Source organism: Gymnodraco acuticeps, unplaced genomic scaffold (genome assembly GCF_902827175.1).
Source record: "Gymnodraco acuticeps unplaced genomic scaffold, fGymAcu1.1, whole genome shotgun sequence".
Lineage (NCBI taxonomy): Eukaryota > Metazoa > Chordata > Actinopteri > Perciformes > Bathydraconidae > Gymnodraco > Gymnodraco acuticeps.
The window spans coordinates 2,631,376-2,648,765 of NW_022990047.1; the positions used below are offsets into that span (position 1 = coordinate 2,631,376).

A 17,390-nucleotide genomic window follows, 5' to 3' on the forward strand; every position below is an offset into this window, starting at 1 on the left:
ATTGTTGTGCAGACTGGTATTGCAACTAGCAGTGACATGATACAATAACTTTGATTAGGTCACGGACAGTCAGCAATGATTGATATAATTCATTTCTGTGCTTCTAAATAATAATATAAAACTTTCAGCGAAGTGTTACTGTTTCAGTGAAAAGGAAGAGACATCGTGATGCTCTGTTTATTTTTCAAAAAAGTATTTGGACTGATAGCAGCGCTTCTGCTCGCACTAACACCAGTTGGTTGCTAATGACTGGATGTATGTTCCGTGTGTGTGTGTGTGTGTGTGTGTGTGTGTGGGATTCCAGAAATCACACACACACACACACACACACACACACACACACACACACACACACACACACACCCTCTTGTGTTAGTGAGATAAAGAGGTTTTTTTTGGGGGGGGAGAGTTTGTGTTTGTGGGAGGGGGCTGGGGGGTGACATGGACAGGAATGGACAGTTTAATTAATAACCACCATGCATTTCTCCCTGACCTCAACTGGTCACACATGCTCTCACTGGGGTCCAGACACAAGCAGCGTAATGTTCATTAGCAAACATTGATTGAGCTGTAGCTCTCGGCGTGGAAATCAGAAACAAAGCTGAAAAAGAGGAACATTAGCAGGCAGAACATCAATATCCAAGGACCAGCGCAAGGTAAGAAATGTGAAATGGAATCTGAACATATTTCAAGTTCACCGGTGAGCAGGTGATTTTTTTATGAGTCCGCGACGTGCCATTATGTGTGAGGTTTGGCTGTTTTGTGGGGTTGTTAAGAGGTCCGGGGGTTTCTGAATCACTGTGGGTTGGTCTTGGATCTCAGGGGAAATTACACTGAGTAAATTAAAAAAAATCAGTGGCAGATGAAGTCCATGAAAGTAATGTTTCACATGTAGCGGCCTTGACACCAGAAAGGCCACGGATACGTTTAAAAACATGTCTGTTATTCAAAAGATACATTCAAGTTACAAATCAGCTTTTACCCTTTGGTTAACTGAGCCTCTATCTCAAAACTGTAGGCTTGTCTGTAATATTTTAGTAATTTATTTTAGAAAGATAAAATAACACATATCTAGTTATAGCCTACATCATGTCAAACGAGCCCCTGGCAAATGTGTACTTGAATGTGAAATAAAATGACTGCACTGACAGGATGCAGAAAGAAAAGACTGACTGGCTCTTAGGGGGTCCTTATTATGGGTTGACTTTCATCCCCCAACCCCATGTAGGCTACTGAACATCTCATCCCTGTGTGGGAGACAATACTTGTCAGCTGTGGTGATGTAGAGACTCCCAGGCTGATCCTGCAGACCCATAAGAGTGTCAAGAAAATCGTCACCATGGATCACAAATCACACTATTTGTATGCTTGTTACAGAATAAACCAGAGGCTCTGTTCCGCAAAGTCCAAACTCTGCTGGTGCCCGACGACCATCTTGAATGAATGAGTGGGTGGGCCTCGACTTTAATGTGGTGGGACCGCTGCAAATCCCACCCAGCGATGAATTCTCCATCTCAGAGAGCTCCCACCTCTTTGGTAAGTCTATAAAGCAGGACACAGGTCACAGAAAGAATACAGCCACTGTGTTGCTCCAACACCAGCATGCTAACATGCTCACAGTGACAACAACAACAACAACAACAACAACAACAACAACAACAACAACAACAACAACAACAACAACAACAACAACAACAACAACAACAACAACAACAACAACAACAACAACAACAGGGGCCTATACTACGAAGCTGGTTCAACCTAACCTGGATATGTTTGAGTTAGCCGGTTGGCCTAATCCAAAACATACGCGCTCTCGCTAAACTGTACTACGACGCTGGTTATCAAGTGGATCGCTCAAGCCAGCCGTTTCCTATCTAGTTAGGTGCGCGTTCACATCAAGCCCCCAGGAAGTGCGCCGGACTCAGATGAAAATATTCGTGCTGGCCAAACGGCGGTACTACACTTCCGTTTGGTTGCCAGGCCCGGAAACACTTTTTCCCATTGACTTACATGGGGAAAGAGTGGTCTGTAACTCGTTGGATAATTTTTTTTAAACTAAATAAACTACCCAGTATGAACACTTGTATAGCCCTTATTAAAAACATTCGTTCCTCAAGTTGTAAAAATGTGCTAATAACGTTATTCTGAGAGTTATTTCCCTCTGCATTATGAACGCGCATCTAACCCACGGGACCGCGCCGCCCAGCACGTTCATGTTACGTGTCCCGACCAATCAGAGCACACTGTGCTCACAGGGAGGGTGGGGCTGGAGCTATTGGAGCTACAACGAGCCGTTAAAGGCAGAGAGTGAAATTCAGTGAATACACGTAGTTTACAGAGATGCTGTATGAGAAACCAATGTGAGTTGCGTTTATCTTTACCCATGGATAAGAACGGATCCATATCGTCTTACTGCCATCCCACGGAGCTGTAATAATGGATATATTGCACATGTTTGCTGTAATTCATTATCATACTACATGGGCTGTATGATTAAATCTTGTACCGTAAATGTTGTATTAAATAAAGTTAATATTACCGACATTATTAACGTCCCTGTAGCTTCGTATTGCACTAAGAAGCTTATTGCACTGTATATAAATAGGCTATATATAAATATATATATATATATATATATATATATATATATATATATATATACAGTGCAATAATTATTTCATGCTAAATGAAGCTCTGTTGGATATCACTAGATCCTGTTACAGCGTAATATAAGTACATAACGATTGATGTGTACATTAGCATCATTACTAGCTAGCCGCTAGCTGCTAACTGCCGCCTCGTTCATATCAAATCCATGATAACAACAATCCATTACCATGCTGTCATGAACGCGCGGTGCTGTTACGTGTACACAAATTGACGTGCTTGATGTGAACGAGCATTTTGGTTAAAGTTGCGCATGCTCTATGAGTGCACATACGGGTACTTCTCAGGCATGCTGGGTAATCTGTGACGTTTCACTCTCTCAAAAGTTGGGCCATTTTATCATCATGCGCTAATGATTATGGAGGACGGAACATGACTTAAGTATAAATAAATAAATGTATGAAGAAATACAGGAATAAATAAATAAATACGTAAATAAATAAATAAATACAGGAATAAATAAATACAGGAATAAATAAATGACGAAATAAATACAGAAATAAATAAATGTTGAAATGAATACACAAATAAATAAATAAAAGAATAAATGCATAAATAAATGCATAAATAAATATGGAAATAAATACATCAATGTATAAATAAAAGTCGAAAATAAAACAGAACACACGTTATTATATATCTTTCATTTATTTCTACATTTACGCGACATACATTTATTTATTTATGTATTTATGTGTCCGTATGCTAATGAGGTGGGCGGTCCTAACCTCAGTCTGAAGCAGGATTCGCCAATTGTTGGAGCCAGGCAGAAGCAATAGATTCGTGGCAAGTCACATCATGTCGAGCTGAGCCAAGTCCTCTATACATCGTTCCACACGAAACTGGACATAGTCTTTTGGTTCTCCGTTCTCTAAATGGTCCGCTAATGATCGTAAATGATCTCCAATGGCTCTTAAATCAATATCCATAAATAAACCTTACAACTGTGGATAAACCATGGATGTATAAAGATAAGGGCTAAACAGTAAAGCTCCTGCATTCGAATCAGCGCGGTTATCCAGGCGTTAGTAGTAGAGCCCTCTGCCAGAAATGATCACACACTCCTGTAACCAATCCTGCTTCAGACTGAGGTTAGGACCGCCCACCTCATTAGCATACGGACACATAAATACATAAATAAATAAATAAATAAATGTATGTCGCGTAAATGTAGAAATAAATGAAAGATATATAATAACGTGTGTTCTGTTTTATTTTCGACTTTTATTTATTTATTTATACATTGATGTATTTATTTCCATATTTATTTATGCATTTATTTATGCATTTATTCTTTTATTTATTTATTTGTGTATTCATTTCAACATTTATTTATTTCTGTATTTATTTCGTCATATATTTATTCCTGTATTTATTTATTCCTGTATTTATTTATTTATTTACGTATTTATTTATTTATTCCTGTATTTCGTCATACATTTATTTATTTATACTTAAGTCATGTTCCGTCCTCCATAAATGATCAGCTCTAATAAGAATGAATGAGGCCCCGCCTCCCACGCTGTATCCAGTTCTTATTATACATCCATGGTTCACATGAAAGGGGTGGTATTTGGAGCATTCGACCAATCACAAACATGGAGAAGCGTACTGACAGCGCAGCGTCATACTTCCTGAATGAAAAGTGAACTTTAATACTAGTCAAAAATGAAGAAGTTAAACTCTAAACATCCATGACTTAAACACTTTATCCAGGATAAAAGCCACATAGTCTGCACCTTTAAGGTGAATACAGCTGGCAAAAGAAAAAGTGTTTGAATGCGTACATTAACAGGTTTATGATATCACTGCCCCGTCTAAAACACGATTTGACTTTAATTACATTTGTCTCGAGTGTTTCGTCAACTTAATGTGTTGCTTAAAATAATACTTCTGCATACAGTAGGCCTATGTGACACTGTGAGTGTTGCACGGCCAGATACGGCTCAGCTGACTCAGATAAGAAAATATATGATAGCCTACATTATGAAGTGATATGCCGCGGACTGTAGGCCTACTTAATGTTACTCTGATCCAGTTACTTATGTTGTGGTAGACATGTGGTAAGTGTTCTTAACGCTAATGTTATAATAGTCAGATTGCTCTGAAGATGGGAGGTGATATTCTATTAATGTTCACGTTCACACAGTCGGTGATTTTTGCAGGCCGTCTTTCCTGCGACGGCAGCTTTTCTGTATTTCCTTTCTCCTGTAATATGACTTGATCGCTTTAAACTCCGCACACTGAGCTCTGATTGGTCAGCAGGCAGTGCTTTCACTGAGTTGAGCTCTTAGCCTGCAACCTAACCTGGTCCCGACCAGGTTAGCCGCTAAGCATAAGTTACCATGGAGATCTAGCCTGCTAAAAAGAGAACCAGCTTCGTAGGACCGGAAAGCCGGAGTTTCCCCTGAATTTAGCCGGCTAAGTGAAACATCCTGCTTCGTAGTATACCCCCCGGGTGGATGGTTCACACGTTTTGTTAATTTTGGCCCAAAATACAACTGAAGTCGAGGGTAACTTCTTTGTTTTTGAAGGTATATGCTCTTAAAAACCTTTTCGACAAATTGAGGATTTAACCCAAACATGACACAGATACGAAAAAAGTATCTATAGGCTACTATCAACAAATAAGTGATCTAGTTCCATTGAAATCTAATATTTGTTCAGATTTCTCACTCAAGACCAAATCGGTGGATCAACTTATTGCATGTCGCCACCTCTCTCCCCCTTTATCACAAAAGCTGTTCTATCAATCAGAGCCCAAAACATTATTCTGACAAAACATTTTAAATAAATTATGATATATAAAACCGTTATATCACCTGTGTTAAGCAGGAATACAAACATGCTAAATAGATAACAAATACTGTGTTACGATTATTGTGTTATGTCACGTTTTGTATGTCTTGTTTTGGGTGTTTTGCTGTTCTCCCTGTCATGTTTTCCTCTTGGTATATTGTCTGGTCCTTTTCCCTGTATTTTTCCTCCTGTCGTTAGTTTCCCTGGGGCCTATACTACGAAGCTGGTTCAACCTAACCTGGATATGTTTGAGTTAGCCGGTTGGCCTAATCCAAAACATACGCGCTCTCGCTAAACTGTACTACGACGCTGGTTATCAAGTGGATCGCTCAAGCCAGCCGTGTCCTATCTAGTTAGGTGCGCGTTCACATGAAAGGGGTGGTATTTGGAGCATTCGACCAATCACAAACATGGAGAAGCGTACTGACAGCGCAGCGTCATACTTCCTGAATGAAAAGTGAACTTTAATACTAGTCAAAAATGAAGAAGTTAAACTTTAAACATCCATGACTTAAACACTTTATCCAGGATAAAAGCCACATAGTCTGCACCTGCCAGGTGAATACAGCTGGCAAAAGAAAAAGTGTTTGAATGCGTACATTAACAGGTTTCTGATATCACTGCCCCGTCTAAAACACGATGTGACTTTAATTACATTTGTCTCGAGTGTTTCGTCAACTTAATGTGTTGCTTAAAATAATACTTCTGCACACAGTAGGCCTATGTGACACTGTGAGTGTTGCACGGCCAGATACGGCTCAGCTGACTCAGATAAGAAAATATATGATACATTATAAAGTGATATGCCGCGGACTGTAGGCCTACTTAATGTTACTCTGATCCGGTTACTTATGTTGTGGTAGATATGTGGTAAGTGTTCTGAACGCTAATGTTATAATAGTCAGATTGCTCTGAAGATGGGAGGTGATATTCTATTAATGTTCACGTTCACACAGTCGGTGATTTTTGCCGGCCGTCTTTCCTGCGACGGCAGCTTTTCTGTATTTCCTTTCTCCTGTAATATGACTTGATCGCTTTAAACTCCGCACACTGAGCTCTGATTGGTCAGCAGGCAGTGCTTTCACTGAGTTGAGCTCTTAGCCTGCAACCTAACCTGGTCCCGACCAGGTTAGCCGCTAAGCATAAGTTACCATGGAGATCTAGCCTGCTAAAAAGAGATCCAGCTTCGTAGGACCGGAAAGCCGGAGTTTTCCCTGAATTTAGCCGGCTAAGCGAAAATCCTGCTTCGTAGTATACCCCCCTTGTGTGTCTAGTTGTCTGATTGTTTTCACCTGGTGCCCCTGTGTTTTCTCCTCCCTCCTCACCTGTCTCTTGTTTGTTTAATTAGTCCTGGGTGTATTTAGGTTCTGTGTTGTCTGTTAGTCTTTGTGAGTTCCTTGTCGTATTTGGACGTTGTTCACGGGGTGAGAGTACTGTTTTGTCGAAGTTTGTTCCAGTAGCCTTGAACTAAAGGTATTTTTTTCTGTTCATCTGCATTTGGGTCCTGCTTGCCTCACTCAACCCTGACATACTGTGGCTTGAAGCTGATCTTATGTGGACATTTATTATCAAATCAACTCATTGACTCCTTGTTATGATAGGCAGACTGTACAAGACTGGATAAGGAAAGATAATTAATTAAATCATCTACTGTCACTTTAAGTTGTATACTACAAACGCAATATTGACTAACCTAACTGTAAAAAACACAGTAGAGACAAAAGGCGACCAGCATCACTCTGTCTTTTACGTGAAAATGATGATTAAATTCAAGCAACACCATACAGTAGCAGTACGTCAGTACTACAACCACACTCTGGAAATTATTTCTGCTGCTTGTAGTGATGTAAAGAAATGTGACTGTGGTTAATGAGTAGCCGTAGTACCTTTGCTCCCCTTTTAGATTTCTCAAGCAAGCGTCAAGGAGTTCAGTACTCGATCTGCTGTTCACGTATATAAAGGAAGGTTTCCCATCACAAGAACTACATGAAAGATGGTTGTTGTTGTTAGTTAGAGGCAAAAGACGGACTGGTTAACAAAACACAGCTGGACTGTTGGGATCGAGAGTAAAGTCTTGAATTTGGAGAGTTTTGTCGCACGAGATGGCCATGGTCCAGACCAAGTCTTCTAGAGGTCAGTGTTACATATACTTCACAGGTGCTGCATTAGTGTTGAGTGTGTCTGTTCACTTATATGGCAGCTTGGATTAAGGCATTTCTCTTGTAGACTACAAAATCACTTTACGGTGGAAAATTGTTAAAATTAAACACATCATCTGGAAATCTGTAATGATACAATAACACTTTACATCTGCTAATTATTATTGTATCTGTTTCACAAGTGCCAACCTGTTCGTGGTTCAGGTTTGATGTCACTCTAAAAGACACCGTGTGCTCTGTGCAAGCAAGTTGTTAATCATTTATGAGTTTATAATATGTGTTGTGAGGGTTACCAACTACTGCTGAGCCAGTTCCTATTCCACGGTAACAAGCTTGTGCAGCGAAGTACAATAAAACTGTCTTGGAGTGTTTCCTTATCAAAGTAGGGTTTTTAATTATCTGAGGTATCAAACTGTAGACAGCCCCCTCAGACTAATACTTGAGTTTATAAAAATGAAAGTGACATGACATTGACCAAAATGGATTTCCTTCTGTGTGTTTGGCCATTGAGCTGCAGTCTTATTCAAGGAACTTGTCCATATTATTAAAGCTGCACTAATTAATATTTAAATGACCGATGTGTCGAATCACTACGTTTAATGTGAAATGTGACACCTCTTTGTATTGGTTTTCTGAACCACAACCTCACTGTATTGGTAGTTGCAATATTCCTTGATGCAGCATACCTAGCACTAAACGGCAGATAAAGTTAGCATCTAGCTGGTGAACGTATTGGAGCATACTCAGATCTTTCCCTCAGGTGTTGGTGGAGACCAACATCAGTTAAAAGAAAGTGAATATTTGACTTAGATTCATCAGATGGCCATAGATTTCAACCAACTCCTTTTTTAATACCCTGTCCGCTTTGCAACGCGAGTAAGCTAGCTTTGCTGCTCGAGGTTGGCCTCTAACTGTGGCTAAGGTACAGTTACATCGCAATCCATGTTTTTATATTTCGTCATTGGTTCAAAAGAGAGATGTTTTAATTAACCATTTAATTGATAGATCAGTTGTAGGGAAAAATTGGTATTGGTGACTCTTTCCGATTTTGAATCTCTTTGAAATAATGTCCTAATCTTGGGATTTAAAATAAATGTGTCAATGTTCCAGATGAACTACCCTTTCTATTTTAACCGCTTTCTAACATTTAAGATTATTCAATGTTAGGCTAAATGATGTTATATCAACTTCAAAAAGTATGAAAGTTCATTCTTGACCTTGAAATCGGGTGTTATCTTATCTCAAGGTCCATTTACAAGCTTTTTCAAGGCTATATCTTATGATCATTGTCAGCAAATTGTGTTTGCTCTGCTGACATTGAGAATTCATTATTTGATTCCCTTTTCATGTTTTTTATGGCAAAAAATATATCTCCATTTGATAATGAAGGCCACAATAAACAGGTGAAATCTAAGAAAAAAAGCAAGAAGTGGACGTTGAGTGTGTTCATGCTGTTTTTTGTTGGTTTTATAATCCTTCTCCTTTACTCTTAGATATTCTGGCAGATCAAGGAAGTCCTTTCCTGCAGGACCCTGACATCTTACCCTTCACCTATCCCAGCACGCAGTATCCCTCCATGGAGCCGACTATGTCTTTCACACCATACTACTCCAGTCAGAACTTCTACCCTCAGTACAACGGCGACGAGTGGTACTCACACACAGGGATATATGAACTAAGGAAAGGACCCATGGAGGTCGGCTATGATGCTGAGATGGAAGAGGTGACGGCTGTAGTGCCTGCCGTGTGCAAGAGGACACGACACATGTCACAGGCGGGAAGGGTCAAAGGGGAGGAGCTGTGTGTGGTGTGTGGCGACAAGGCCTCTGGATACCACTATAACGCTCTAACCTGTGAGGGATGTAAAGGTGAGAGAAGCTGTGCCCCCCTCTGTTGTAGCAGATTTCCCTGGAAAATGACACATTGCGAATCCATTTAAGATAAAGATTTATATATGAATACAATAGAAAGATAGATGGAAGAAAACATTCTTCATGTAGAGGTTATCCACTTGGTGACCGTGGAGTCGTGGCCTTTAGCTGCTCCTCCCGTGTATTGTGACGCTGCAAATTTGCCGTGATTCCAGCCGAACCCCCAGTGAATGGATATGAGTGTAATTCCACACTGAAAGTTTGGACAATGCCAGGAGTGCAGCAGCTGGTCTGTCCTGCCATTTGACTGAGAAGAGACTCAGGTCTACCCGATGCTGCTGCCAGATTGGGTTACCTCTCAGCTTTCTGCTGCACAATGCAGGAGCAACCTGAGCTCCGTTACGCTAATGCATGCTATTCTGCTAAATGTTCTGTGTCAGAATGTCTAATAACTGTTCCAAAGTTATCCTGTGTGTGTCTGGGGCGTTGCCAGCTGGGTTCACCGCATTCTCTCCATGACATTATTAGAACAGTGTGTAAGAATGTAATTAATATTGCCTCATTACGGATCTTTTTGGTTATAGCAGCTGAAATATGCATGAAATAAAGCATGAATTACATTGCTGACAGTGGTAGGCGAAGATCACATTCATAAGTCTAAAAGTAGAAACCACAAAGGTATTATTTCAGATCTGCTGTAAGCTGGTTGGCTAACATAGCTAACCTAGTCATTTCAGATATACTGACGACTGAAACACTTACAATTATGAAACCGACTCTGCGACAGTGATTGTTGGCCAACATTGCGATTCGCAAATGTAAACAATCGCTCCGGTCCCAGCTGTGTGCTTCACCTTCCAGTGTCCCTGTTGCCATTTTGTGTGTTTCTTGCAGTTTTCTCCATTAGCAGTTTCTTGTTTATGCTGCGCTGTTTTGGCACATTTGTGTTTCTATATTTGCATCGTTTTTGAAAATGCTGCATGTTTCTCCTTTATGAAATGTTTTGGGCCGTTGCAATGCGTTTGCACCTGTCGGCCGCCGTATATTTGCAAGGAAAATGCAAGGTAACTAGTAAACATAGTTGGCATCAAATGTAGTTACACAAATGTGTAAAAAGTACAGTTTAAAATTTTGTGGAGCAAAGGTAAAAAGTATGGAAAATATTAGGGACATATGTGATAATTCCTGCTTTTGTTAAACATGTTCAGGTTTCTTCAGACGAAGCATAACCAAGAATGCTGTGTACAAATGCAAGAGTGGCGGGAACTGTGAGATGGACATGTACATGCGCAGGAAATGCCAAGAGTGCCGGCTAAGAAAGTGCAAAGAGATGGGCATGCTGGCTGAATGTGAGTATCGCTGATCATTAAGACACTTCATCATCATGGTGACAGTATGTTAAAAGGATTTCTCTTCAATGCAATTTGGAATGAAACAATTTTAGATTATGTATTATAATACATAAATGTATACACAAACTGTATTGTACCATCCACATGCACACCTTATTTAGTCGAGTCAAGAGAGGCTATCAAAGGCTGCCCTCATTTTCCATTCTGACATAGCCTGTTGAGTTTTACAGGAGGATAGGATGACACTTGGCACACAATAGAAAGGTCCAGCTTTTGTTGCTGTTACAGGAAAATAAATAGTTAAACAGAAACCTTAAGATCCATTTGGAGAAATGTAAAGTGGATCCTGTTGTTAAAAAGTATTTGCTGTGGCATTTTGCATCTTGAAACCTTTTGGGGGAATGTAGTCTCTATTTTCAGAAGCTGAGCATACCTAACATGTAGACAGAAATTGTAGATGTGAATGTATACTTTCAAAATCTTTGTAGGATGATTAGTTATTGTGTCGAAAAAGAGCTGGGGGGTCAAAAAGAGCAGGTAGATAGACAAGACTCCTGTTGCTCATAAATAGTGCACGTTGTGATTAATACTGCAAGGTGGCAGGCATTAATGATTTGCTGGAGCAATAAGAGCTCAACGCATTTCTAACACTTTTTTGGTCATAGTGTAAATGACAGATGCTAATTTACTGGAGGGATTTGTGTCACTTCTCACGTTTCAAGTATTATTTAAAGAGGAAAATCATTTATGGTTGAACTTGTAGGACCAATAGTTACCTTTGTTCATTAGAATTAGAGCAAGTTGTCATGATAAAGGATAGTTAAGTACAAATATATATTTTCCCTTTGGTGGTTACATTATAATTCAGAAATAGTATGGTGAAGAACAATAAATCATAAGGAACAAAAAGGAAATCATGCAAATGATTTAAAAGTAATATGACTTTTGGATCAATAACATACTTGGGTTATACATTGTGGTATTAAGATTAATAAAATGACTCACTTCACTTCACCATGTAGTTTTGGTACTGATGCTTATTGGACATCATGATATAAGAAAATGAACATTTACAAATGCTGAGAGCTGTGAGGTATTTAACACACATAGTGAAGCCTTCATCACCGCTAGCAGGTCTACTGACGGAGATCCAGTGTAAGTCTAAAAGGCTGCGAAAAAACACTAAGACCTCCCCGGGACAGTCAACCGGAGACGAGACAGAAGCAGCGGACAACACAGACAACAAACAGGTCACCTCAACCACCAAACTGTCCAAGGTAAACACACCGGCTGCCATGTTGGGAAAAAGCTCAGTTTTCTAATATCATTAAGTCTGTTGTTAAATACAAAACAATTTTCACCACAATGATGTCTTCTGTTTTCTGTTCAGGAGAAAGTCGAAATCACCAAAGAGCAGCGGGCACTTATCAAAGCCATCTTAGATGCTTACAACCGACATCAAATTCCTCAAGATGTGACCAAAAAACTGGTATATTAGCCTGTATATCAATTCAAATGTCATTAATTACTTGAATATGTGAAATACTTTAATGCATGTAACATAGCGGCTGGCTCGCTGGCTCACATGTTTTCTGACTGAAACTACCCATAAACTGACTGGCTTCTTATATTTTCCACTATTGTGGGTTGAGAATAGGCTTTCAGATACTCAATGTTTGTGCAACAACACTGAAAAAGTTAGTCTGCCATAAAATGTCCCCTTCAAAAGATTTAATAGATGCATTTGTGAAAATTGGCAACAGAGTGCAGCTTATTTGCACAAAGCCATTACAGAAACACGCCACTCTCTGACCATTTGTCTGACATTTATCTACATTTCAGACACTGAAGTTAACATGATGACATGCTTAGGCCTCTGATGACACAATAAGTACTAAACCTAGTTGTTGTAACCTACTGCTGGTGGAGTTAAAGCTACATTGGTTTGTTATCTCTTTGTTGATCTTGTACAGTGCTGTTTACTCCTGTTGTTTCCCCGCAGCTGCAAGAACAGTACAGTGCAGAGGAAAACTTCCTCCTGTTGACAGAGGTGGCAACAAGTCAAGTTCAAGTACTGGTGGAGTTTACAAAAAATATTCCAGGTATTGTTTCCACATTGAGAATATTATAAAAAAAATAGTCAATGAGGGCCACCATATAGCTCACCTGGTAGAGCTGGCCCATGTATAGGGACTCAGTTCCCATGCGGAGGACCCAGGTTCGAATCCGGCCTGGAACCATGTACACATGTCATCCCCTCTGTCTCCCCCTTTCAACACTGTCATCTCCAATAAAGGCTAAAAATCTTTTTTTTTTAAATAAAAAAATAGTCGATGTATAATATTATGACCATGGGTGATTATCTACCATAATATCAGAACAAGTAGAAAAACACTAATGCTGGATGTAATGAGTGGTTTGATGCCTCTGGCAGGCTTTCTCTCTCTGGATCGTGAGGATCAGATCGCTCTGCTGAAGGGCTCGGCTGTGGAGGCCATGTTCCTTCGCTCAGCTCAAGTTCTCAGCGAAAAGAAGCCCAGCGGATACACAGAGGTTTTAGAGGAGAGAATACGCAAGAGTGGTGAGTCAACAAAATGTATACAGAAAATGTAACGCAACATTTTTTTTCAAAAGTCAGTTGGTGTAACCACACTAATCCTTGTTTTCTAGTAGAAACCATGGTCTTTATTTAGAGCTAGAATATCTTTACCCTTTATTTATGACCTTCAAGAGTCTTCAGGCCTTTTATTTGCACATGCAGCATCATGACATTTGTAGTTCCACCTGCAGCCAAGCAGCCAGGTCTAGTCAAATCCTTGTTGAATAATTGATCCGCCTGGTCTGTGTGATGCAGCTTGGAGATGTGTGCTGACCTGTTGATCTCTAGCTAGGTGTCGGTTACACATGCACACACCCTGCCTGGGTACAGTTTCACTCAGTTCAGGTATGTGTGCGGGCATGCTGACAGGTAAAGGATGGCAGTCGAATAAAACCAAGCTCTTCTGTGGCACTGGATTTCATTTATTTAATATCAAATAGTTTACCAGCGTGGTGGCTTTAGGAAGTCATTTATATGTATGCGAGGTGTCACCATGTCATCCAGGTTGGACAGTTAGACAGACAGTGATGGTGGGAGTGTGTGTGAGTCACTGGGTCCCTCAGCGCAGCTCTGCTGTGAATGCTGGGGATAAGAGACATTTACACTAAAGGACAGTCTGGGAGAATAAGGAAGCAAAGCTGTCTGAAGAGACTATTGTTCCTTATCAAAACATCAAGAGGGCTATTGTCCACTTCTCTCCCTCGGAGACTCAATGGCATTTCTGAATGCTTGATGATGTGATGAGTAGGAACTTTTGCCAGCGTGCACAAGCAAAGTGAAAGCACACATTTGAAATGATATAGAGAGCAGTTTGTAATTATCATCTGCATTTATTATTGAATCAGTTTTCCGAAGAAGAAAAACAAAGAAATGTATATTATGTATGCTTAAGGTCTCCGCAAAATGTTTCCCTGATTAGAAATGAATAAGGTGGATCCTCTTTCTACTGCATTAACAGCTGTGTTTGATTTGCACAAAGGAACAGGTTATTCATTTGCAATTGAAAGTACTTTTATCATTCCAAAGTTGCCTCTTTTCCTTCTCTTTGCTTAGTCAAACTGTTAATTTGGATGCAATTCATATGTGTATATATCGCTCAGTCAGTATATTCCTTAATGTAGGCGAGAAAATATCCCTCCCCAACATTTATGTTACCTTTTTCTATTTTCCTTGTGATCATAAAGATAACCATTAATACAGATGAGGGAGGGCTGTTGATTAAATGTCCTGGTTCAAAGTGCAGACTGTTATGCAAGACAAGCCTTTTCAACAGTTCTCGCACTACTTCTTGTTTATTCATCCTACCAGATATATAAAACAGTTGAATGTTTGTTGTCCTGCACCGACTTTGGCACCATCGTTCATCAGATTTGTTCATCACATGAGCAATGTACAATCTAACATCATCTGCATTCAGTTATGAATTACTTATTTTTTCGAGGGTTACAAATCTGGGAAAGTCAATGTCAAACATCCAAGTTTACATTTTGTTGTCAGAAAGATTTCTGGTAAATATAAATACAAAGATGCTACAGCAGTTTTTAAAACTGTTTTTTAAAAGGGCTTATATGTTGATAACCACAACAATTCCACAAAATGGTTCCTTTTAGTTTTTCCATTGTGTGTTGTAACCACTTATCTTTGATCCAGGCGATTGCCATGTTAGTGTATATGTGTTGAGTAGGACTTAAAATGGTTTGGCTCTACGGACACCTGGAGTACTGCCATTTTTATCGCTATCACCGACTTTTATTTTTGTACTTTATTTTTTATTTTTTTATTTCTTATTACAATTATTTGTTTAATCTATCAAAGTGTATTAGTATCCTTTGTTGTGAAGCACTTCGAGATTTGTCTTGGCAGATGAGAAGCGCTATATAAATTAAATGTATTATTATTATGAAACCTAATGTACTTATATGATTCTGTTGTCTTCAAGTTTGTATCTTCTTGGTCAAATGCACTTATTGTAAGTTGCTTTAGACAAAAGCGTCAGCTAAATGAAATATAATGCAATGTAATGTGTGGAAGCTACAGTAAGTTATTAAACAACATTGTGTTATTGTTAATTCAGGGTTTGTGTTCGACCTTGACATATCTTGGAGGTTTTACAAGGACCTTGATTTTATGTCCATTCACCATACATGTTTTTTGATTAGTCAATGCATTTCTTTCTGCAGGTATGTCAGAAGAATTCATGACACCCATGTTCAACTTTTACAAAAGCATCGGAGAACTCCACATGACACAGGAAGAACAGGCTCTCCTCACCACGATAACCATCCTGACACCAGGTAAGCCAGTATTCACAACTTTAAATTTCATTTCCTACAGTTTGTGATATTCTGAGAGGCTAATCCTCATCCTCTCCAGACCGGCCTTACGTGAAGAGCCATGAGGCGGTGGAGAGACTCCAGGAGACCATGCTGGACGTGCTGAGGAAGCTGTGTGTCCTGCAGCACCCTCAGGAGCCGCAGTACTTTGCCCGCCTGCTGGGCCGCCTGACGGAGCTGAGAACACTACACCACTACCACGTAGAGATGCTCACCTCCTGGAAGACCAACGACCACAAGTTTACGCCGCTGCTCTGTGAGATCTGGGACGTGCAGTGACAAACCAGGAGAGGTGGAGAAGCCTGTAGAGGAATGATAACATGAACATTTCAATTTGCAAGACAAATACAGGGTACAAATACAGCGCATATTTATAGCGGATGATATAAGGATTTTGAATTAAATCCCTGCACCACCTGTTGATGGCTTTAGTCATGAATTGGTGAATGGTTTTCTTTATTCTGCTCATGGATTGTTTATGGCCTGAAACATCTTCATGTATTTTCACTGTGATTCAGCAAACTCTGACTTGCCTGTTTGTTGAGATGTTTTCAGTGCAAAGAGGAACATGTTAAAAGGTTGTGTATAACAAAACATGTTAAATCCGACTAGTACAAACACTGAAACTTATTCAGAGCAACGATGGTGCTCATAAGGAGTGCTAACTTTAGATTATATTAGCTTGTTTTATATTTGTGAAACTCATAGTACTTGCCAAATCTACTTGCTGTAAATACTACATGCCAAAGTTGTATGTTCTGCCTCAATAAATAATCAAATCAAGTTTTATTTATATAGCACATTTATAAACGATTTTTGGTCGAGCCAAAGTGCTGTACATAAAATAAAAATAGCCTACAGTAGAGACACTTTACACACAGTTTAAGGGGGGAAAATGGGAGAAACCTCAGGGAGAGCAACAGAGGAGGGATCCCTCTCCCAGGACGGACAGACGTGCAATTGATGCCGTGTGTTCGGTCCTCATCAGGACATTGTTGTTCATTTGTTGGATTTGTCTCCCCCTGCTGGCGGTAGTCGTAATGTGTAAAATATGTACCATGTGACCTAGTGCATAAGGAAGCTGCATGTGAACAGGACAGCCACATGTTTTTTTAGTGACCACAATCTGCCCTAATCCTTGACGTTCCGTGCCTTTGGTCGCATTATTGGTATGTACAATTGATATAAACGTAGTGTTCTTTCATTTACAATGAATATGTTTATAGAGAATAGTTTTGAGATGATAGTTAATGTGTGTTGTAAATTCATCTGTAGAACTACCGTTAGCCACAGCCATAATTTTGTGCTACAGCCACGTGTGTGTATGTTTTTTGGTGTCAATTCAACGTATAATGTGTGTAAATATTCTTCCGCATATTTATGTACTTCTTGTATTGTGTTTATTTCCTAGTTTCACCCTTTCTTCATGATTAAAAGCGATTCAATGACATCTACGGTCTCTAGTCCTTGATGGTGGAAGGTGTTTAGCTGACAGTCAAAGTGCACAAGAGATACGTGCACGTAGGACGACACAGTGAAACAATAGCTTTCTAGCGGGCTGGACAACAGGTTTGAGCAGATACAAGTTACTGCTGCTACATTACAGC

At 39.7% G+C, this 17,390-nt stretch overlaps 1 protein-coding gene across 3 annotated transcripts; it reads left to right on the forward strand.

The window, feature by feature from the left end:
* The first annotated feature begins 446 nt into the window (after nucleotides 1–446).
* On the forward strand, nucleotides 447–16,566 carry nr1h4 (nuclear receptor subfamily 1, group H, member 4). Of its 3 annotated transcripts, none has more exons than XM_034215642.1 (10): nucleotides 447–656; nucleotides 1,378–1,536; nucleotides 9,122–9,496; nucleotides 10,708–10,848; nucleotides 11,983–12,128; nucleotides 12,242–12,340; nucleotides 12,854–12,953; nucleotides 13,286–13,432; nucleotides 15,631–15,744; nucleotides 15,824–16,566. In XM_034215642.1, exons 2-10 carry the CDS (start codon nucleotides 1,440–1,442, stop codon nucleotides 16,060–16,062), a joined length of 1,458 nt encoding a protein of 485 aa, XP_034071533.1. In that variant the 5' UTR covers nucleotides 447–656; nucleotides 1,378–1,439; the 3' UTR covers nucleotides 16,063–16,566. The 3 variants fall into 3 exon arrangements, with proteins under 3 accessions (XP_034071533.1, XP_034071534.1, XP_034071535.1); XM_034215643.1 differs by having other exon boundaries at nucleotides 11,986–12,128; XM_034215644.1 differs by lacking the exons at nucleotides 447–656; nucleotides 1,378–1,536 and adding an exon at nucleotides 7,387–7,602 and having other exon boundaries at nucleotides 11,986–12,128.
* Nucleotides 16,567–17,390: the final 824 nt, after the last annotated feature.

Bases quoted from the DNA above. Each gene is read 5' to 3' on its own strand.
- nr1h4 (XM_034215642.1), top strand. From the start codon at position 1,440: ATGAATGAGTGGGTGGGCCTCGACTTTAATGTGGTGGGACCGCTGCAA. The intron at 1,537-9,121 runs GTAAGTCTATAA...CTTTACTCTTAG, and splicing joins AGAGAGCTCCCACCTCTTTG to ATATTCTGGCAGATCAAGGA. The intron at 9,497-10,707 runs GTGAGAGAAGCT...AAACATGTTCAG, and splicing joins AACCTGTGAGGGATGTAAAG to GTTTCTTCAGACGAAGCATA.